Source organism: Anas acuta, chromosome 19, assembly GCF_963932015.1.
Source record: "Anas acuta chromosome 19, bAnaAcu1.1, whole genome shotgun sequence".
In the NCBI taxonomy this organism is placed as follows: domain Eukaryota; kingdom Metazoa; phylum Chordata; class Aves; order Anseriformes; family Anatidae; genus Anas; species Anas acuta.
In genome coordinates, this window is record NC_088997.1 from 1,854,585 (window position 1) to 1,861,493 (window position 6,909).

The 6,909-nt window shown below is 48.5% G+C and overlaps 1 protein-coding gene across 3 annotated transcripts; it reads right to left on the reverse strand.

Moving 5' to 3' along the window:
- Window positions 1-304: 304 nt before the first annotated feature.
- C19H17orf78 (chromosome 19 C17orf78 homolog) lies at window positions 305-6,660 on the reverse strand. 3 transcript variants are annotated; one of them, XM_068655951.1, is made up of 8 exons: window positions 6,515-6,660; window positions 5,125-5,335; window positions 4,770-4,850; window positions 3,786-4,058; window positions 3,260-3,373; window positions 2,553-2,692; window positions 1,814-1,981; window positions 305-950 (listed from the first exon to the last, which is right to left on the reverse strand). In XM_068655951.1, exons 2-7 carry the CDS (start codon window positions 5,180-5,182, stop codon window positions 1,835-1,837), a joined length of 813 nt encoding a protein of 270 aa, XP_068512052.1. In that variant the 5' UTR covers window positions 5,183-5,335; window positions 6,515-6,660; the 3' UTR covers window positions 305-950; window positions 1,814-1,834. The 3 variants fall into 3 exon arrangements, with proteins under 3 accessions (XP_068512052.1, XP_068512055.1, XP_068512054.1); XM_068655954.1 differs by lacking the exon at window positions 3,260-3,373; XM_068655953.1 differs by lacking the exon at window positions 6,515-6,660 and having other exon boundaries at window positions 5,125-6,175.
- Between the last annotated feature and the right edge of the window lie 249 nt (window positions 6,661-6,909).

Genomic DNA, 6,909 nt, shown 5'->3' on the forward strand with positions numbered 1-6,909 from the left:
CTATATGTACTTTGCCCTGTATATTGATATATCCAATCTATATATCGCCCTGTATTTATTTATATATGAGAGATATATGTGCATATTGCCCTGTATTTAAATATATATACGTATATCGCCCTGTATTTATACATATACATATAAGTTATATATATGTAAATGCTGCAGACACATCAAGGTGGATGTCAGGGGCTGCCCCCGCCTGTTGCTGCAGGGTTTGCAGCGTTCAGCGCCTCGCGGGGAGCTCAGGAGCTGCTCTCGCAGACCCACAGGGCATACCTGAGGGCCGAGGACGCAGGTCAGAGCCTCGTTTCGTGTTGCTCAGGGGGCCGTTTCGTGTCAAAATGCCAACAGCTCAGGCTACAGCCCGGCAGTCGGTGTGGGCACCGCTCCCCCGAGGCTGCAGGAGGAGGCTCCCCAGGAGTCTGCCACGTGTGTGCTCCGTGACGGAGCTGTGTAATGGCACAACTGGAAGCCCTGGAAATTATTTTTTCCCTTTGTCTAGGCCCTAAATGCCTTCCCTAAATTATGGGAAAAATAAAGTAGTTGAGAGAGGCAGAGTTTGGAACGTCAGTGAAATTTTTATTGCTTATGCCGACAGGTTTTTCCAGTATCTGGGAATTAAAATAGGAATCTGGGCACTTAATGGAAGGGATCAGCATACGGGTGTCTTCGCAGCAGCTCTTTTCCCAGTGAATTGGTGTGACTGCCCCTAACCAGGTAAGTGTTTCCTCTGATGTTAAGTCTGGTTTCAGTCTGCAGCGGTTGGGTTGTGGTTGTTTAAGCTGCTGATGTTCGATCTGCTGCTTCCAGGAGGTGGTGAGGAGAAAGGTGAGGTGGCTGAGGGAAAAGGGTGTTCCAGTAAGGCCTGCGGCATTTCTCGGGTGGGTTTCATGGACAACAGGGATTTGGGATCTCTTCATTTAAGGGTCTTGCTATTATGCTTCTGTCTGGCAAGGGAAGAAAAAAAATACCGTGAGGAATAGTAAAGAACCGTATTGCTGGAATGTTACCCCAGTGCTCCGCTCTGGTGGTTTTCAAACCAGTAATTAACAGTGCGACATCTCCTGGCTGAACTGAGCTCAAGAAGTTATGGCAAGCCTAATATCTCCTGGAGCTAGCAGTGACATAGAGCCTTTTGCCTTAACTCTGTTCAAATGGTTTTCAGCTTAGGAGAGGCCCAAAGGTGTTAACACCCAAGGGCTGGTCAATGGCTTGCGCGAAATGGCTCTTACAGGTCTCAGTTTAATTTCCTCTCCTCTCGCTGTAGCCCGTTTCTCACAGCACAGTTTCACTCCAGGAGGGTCAAAGTGGGTAATTTGCAATGAGCAACGTGCTCACCTTCTGCCTTTTTCTACTCAGAAGTTTTAACAAATGAGGTAATTTTCATTTCTATTTGAAATTGTTTACTGATCGTTTCTGCAAGTTAAATGCCCTCAGGCGGTTTGTTCTGCATGTGCAATATCTGGAGGGTTTCTGGTGTGTTCCCCAGTCTCACCGCGGGGCAGTCAGAGCCCGGTGACAGACAAGCAGCTGGACAAGCCAAACTGAAGTGACTTGACCCCCCCGTCACGGTGCGAGGCGGGAGTAGAGCATAACTGCTCTACCTCAGCAGCTCACTGAATGGGGTAGGAAGCACAAGATTAAATCATTTCTTCATGAAAGGGCACCTTAGCCATTCATCTTCAGGGCCACGGGGATATTTAATCTTTTGAAGTGGAAGGGATAGGTCTATCTATTTCCCTTGGAGGCTTGCTCACAGCGGGGCCCGCTATCCCTCGCTCAACATTTGGCTGCCACTGCCTGGTCGTACCTGTGGAAGGGAGCCTGAGAGTCAGGCAAAAGATTGCAGCGATTTCTCCTTCGTGTTCGTAAGTATCTGGGTTAGAAGCGTGCCCGGTTGGTGACCCAATGGCTCGGAGGCTGTGGACACGCTTCTGCTGCTGCTCTGCCTGCCGGCCATCCAGTCCAAGCACAAGCACTTGGGAAAGAAGCAGAAGCAGTCAGGGTGGGGAATACCAGCTGCCCAAAGCTAAGAAAAGGCTGTTTGTTTCTGGAGGGACCGTGGTGGGCGTCTGGGCATCAAAGCGATGTGATTTCACAGAGGTAACTTGGTGTATCTCAGCCCCTGGGGTATTTGGTTCCCAGCACCGGCCCCTTGCATTCCTGTGTTCTCACCCGCCTGCTAAAATGCTGCATCCTGCAGCCTGCAAGGTGAGAGAGGGGCACCTCTCCTGAGTCAGGGCCTTTTCTTTTCCACCCCTAAACCATTCTTCCTCTGGCATCAGGAGGATGCCATCTCTGCTAGGAGGAGCAGCGTCCCAGCACAGCGGGAGGTTTGTGACGGGTCAGCACAGTGCAGTGCCTGCAAAGCTCAGCACGTGCACTTCCCTGGGCCCTCCAGACTGAGCACCCAGGCTCTGCCCATGCCTGGGAAGACAATTCTCCCCAAAAACTCCGTGAGTGTGCTTTAACTCGCCAGTTGTGCTCACACGGCTGGCCTGGCTGAGGGTGGGGAAGGAGGTGGGAAGCTGTCCTGGTCTGGAACTTACCGAGCAGGGAAATTCACATATGACGTTCAGGATATACCATATGGCACAGACTAACAGGACACAAGTGATGATCACTTTAATGATGATGCTTATTTTTTTTCTGATCATAAAACCTTTATCATTTCTGGGTGTAATTCCCTCTGAAATGAGATACGTAAGAATATTTCAGACGCCTTTACAAGTCTTTGACAGTTCAAGATTTGCTTCATTTTCATTAAGTGAGGTGGGCTGTGGCAGAGGAACAATTTGGAGGTTCCTGAAGGCTTTCACTGGAAGCTGTAAATCTCTCTGGAACCTCAGGATATTTTTATGTTAAAATACTTCAGATATCTTACAGTTCCTGCCTGCTCCCAAGAAGAAACAGGTGGGTAAGCCCCAGCACAGCAGTGTAGTAAGGCTTGGAACTTCCCAGTGAAGTCCTGTGAGGTTTTTAAAGGAAGCTGGGAGCTGTTAGGGGAGCTCAGGGCATGCATGAGCACTGGTAGCTTCCTTTGAAAGCCAGCACTTAAATGCTGCTTTCTCCTCACGGCCGTGGGTTCACAAACTACCTGGGCCAATGTATTTATTGGTAAATCCAACACCATTGTTCAGAGAAATCACTGGCTGGGAGAACTTGGGCCAAGAGGTGTGTGAAGGCCGGTATCCTTCCCATCCCTACATCTACTGCTCTGCTACCCTGTGGCTCAGCAGGGAGAGCTGGAACCTACCCTGCAAAGTCTGGTTTCTCTGGTACACAGGTGGCATAGTCGGAGCCTCAGAAAAAGCTTTCCGCTTGAGCAGCATTGCTTTTACAGCATGGCTGGATACCCCTGGCAGAAACACTGGAAAGGACAGGTTTTAAATCTGGTTATTTGTTTCTGTTTGGATTGAAGAGCCAGAAGCATTTTCTAGAATAACTTGCACGCTGAAACAGTTGACCAGAAATGGTGGAGTACTGGCAGTTTGCAGCACAGTACCAGGACAGGTAGTTGTTTCTGCTTGTGTGCAATTTTCTAACATACAGAATTATCCGTCAGTACTAATACTGGAAACTGCCAAAACCTCATGATCCTCCCAAAAGAAGGGAAAGCAACAGCATGGAATTGTTCCAAAACTTGAACATTTCCATAGCTTCAACTCTGTTACTCCCTCCTAATTTTGTTTTGTTTTCTTTTTTTTTTTTCTTACAGAAAGGCACAAGGCCGCTGTGCTTTCGTATACTTAAAGAGCTATTTGCTACATTGAACTCCTTACCTTTTCCTCTCAGAACAAATTTTCTATGAAACTTCTTTCTCTTGGGTGTCAGTAGAACACAGCTGTGGTTGCGAGCGGGTGCTCGGACTGCAGTGGTGATGACTTCGATGCTCTGCAGGGTGCACTTCTCCACAGCCCACTCTGCCAAATCTCTGTGCAGCTTCTCCAAGTGCAGCAGATTGACTTGCACAGAGCTTCGATGACTAAAGCATTCCAGAGTGCTGACTTTTTGGCGTCTGCTTAACTTCCCTTCGGTGGCTGCTATCCCAGGGGCTGGAAAAGGATAAGAACCTCATGCTAGGACTGGCTTCTCTTAAATTATTCCTATGGGAGGTTCGAGCCAGCAGTTAGCTGTGAGGGATGTACTGCTGCAAGGAAACTTCAGGGGCAGCTTGGGGTTAATGTTACAATGAAGAAAAATCAAGCAAGTTCTCTGTGCATCATCCCTTTGTTATCCCTTTTTGTCAAACTAGTTTTACTCTTAATGCTCGAGCACCGCAAGTTGTTGCCCTCTCCAGGGCAGCAGTCACACCACCTCAGTTCATAGCCACCTAACCATGCTGGGCAGCTGCCCAGGAGCCTCTCTTTGGGGTCCCTGTTGCCCTCGGGGACCCTGAAAGCCATGTGGGACCCGAGGACCTTAACCGAGGCACTCAGATGCCAAAAGCTGGCGGGTGCAGATCCCAGGGGGACGAGGAAGGGGCAGTTCTACCAAGTGCAACTCTGCTGTTAGTTCTGGGGGAAGTCTGCTTCCTTTGCCGCAGCAGTTGGCTGAAAGTTTCAGATTTTGTGGGTAATTATCGATGGCAAATGACACCAGCCATCAGGGATTACCGGAATGGTCTCTTGGGTTTCCAGCAAAATGGAAAAAAACTCTGTTGGACCTTTTGTGTCCTTTTTGGCTGAGGCATAGCTGAGACCACTGAAAACGCTGGGCATGCCGTGAGCAGCCCTGGCAGCTTCCCTCTTCCAGCAGCTCCTTACCTTGCAGAAAGACGTCCAGGCTTCTTATGTGGCCGGCTGTTTCTGAGGCATTTTCCACGTGGCATTTGTAGTCTCCGAGGTCTGAGGGGAACGGAGTGAAGGCTGAGCAACTTTTAATTGCAATGTGCAGTTAAGTCAGCACTACCTGCTTTTTGGTAACTAATTTTAAATGCCGATGTTTTGCTGACAGCAAAGGTGTGAGGATTTGGGGTGAGGGCGTATGGATTAGAGACTTACTTCAGTGTGTGGGAAAGAGACAGTTAACACATAAACGGATTTATTACTAACATTTTTTAAGTTAGTCTCCTACAAAATCTTTATTCAGTTAGAGCTTGCAGCTATGCGAGCAACTCACCTCTTCTGATGAGCCTGGTGTGTGCAAACACTAAGCTAAATATTAATATCGTGACCATGATTGCATCTGCTCCTCACAGTCTCCAAGCCCTTTTTATCTTTACTGCTTCCTCCGAGTATCGCCGCAGAGGTGTTCAGGCAGATACCGTGCTGATTAGAAGAGCTCCCGGAACAGCTCTGGGATCGTAGGCTCCTGCTGAAAGCTCCTGCACCTGTACGATGGTCAATGTATGGAGAGGTTAAAGTCAGTGTCAACTCACTGCAGGCCGTGCTGCTTCCTAGCTCTGCTCCAAGCAGCAGAGGTGTGCAGTTTGGTAAGAAACGGGCCTGGAGAAAGCCTTATCTGTCAGCCAAATGTCCTTCTGATAGGCACGTCCCAAACAAAGCCTGGTCCCAGCAGTGAGTCCCAGAGCCGAGAGGGCTCGGGGTGCTGGGGGCTGCTGAGCACCGGGGGCTCGGCTGCTTCTAGAACCGGGCGCGCCCTGCCCGGGGCAACCAGGGCCCCCCAGGGCTCTTCAGGTCAATGCTGAAACCCCAAAGTGCCTAGGACAGGGCAAGGATGGCAGGAGGAGGGCTGCCCCCAGAGCTAGGGGTGCTGCTGGGTGACACGGTGCAGTGTATGCATTGGTTTGGGGAGCTGGAGTTTTCTGAGTTAGACGCAAGGTGGCGATGGAAATCATTTTTTCCTGCAGAGCCTCTGACTTTGAAATGCTGAGTAGCCACAGGTTAACGTCCCGGTCGCAGAAGGAAGGATAGAGTATTTTTGTTGAATCTAAAACAACCCCCTGAGTTTTCAAACGGCTCCTAGTCCAGAGCTTCAACACAACCTGCCTCTAAGCGTTACAGAGTCACAGAGTCAGTAAGGTTGGAGAAGACCAATCATAAAGAATCAATACAGAAGGATGCCATTCACCATTTTCCAGTGTAAAAAGTAACACTTTGAATCTTCCTGAGAAGTATAAACCCGCTCCCTCCCCTCCACGTGCAGTATGAAGAATAAACACGTAGCTGCAAATCAATTGAAATGATTTCCCAGTTGAACGAATCTGTTATTATTCTTGAGATAGAAACCATCAGGAATCCCGAATTTGTCAGCCTGGTAAATAAAAATTCAAAAATACTAAAAAGAGAACTAGATTTTAAGCAATTTCAAACAACTAAATGTTCATTTTGAATGTGTTTGACCAGTACCATTATTCCCTGTTCACCTCCCAGCCCCAGCACTCGCTTTCGCTGCGTGACTCGGTCTGCTGCTTCTCTTCTGGGCTGGGAATGCCAAGAGAAGCCGAACTTTGCAGTCTGACGAGATGATTTAGGGCACTGCCTGAAGCTGTAAGAAAGCTTAGGACTAATAGCACATCCTGCGGATGGAGTTAGCAGTGGCTGTTCACCTGCTGACTGGAGAGAAGGAGATTTATTTTGTGATTATCCTGATAAACAGGCAGCTGTTGTCAGCCTTGTGAGCATTACCATTTCTTTCTGATGTTTCAAATCTTCCGTGGTGTTTCCTAAATGAAAGATGATTTTGGGTTTAAAAGCCGTCTGACCCTTCTCTCTTTTTCTTGCCTGCCAGGACAGGAGTTGTGCCAGGACGCATGGTGTCACTAACCCCCCTAACCTAGGATGATCTGTCCCATGTTTGCACTAGTGACGTTATCAGAGCCTGGGGAAGAGACATGGAGCCCAGACTTGGCGTCATAAAAGGTAATAACATTTCCCCTGCTTTTTTTCTGATATGACTGGTTTGCATTATTAAGGCTGTGCTTGCTTTTTTGAGAAAATGTGT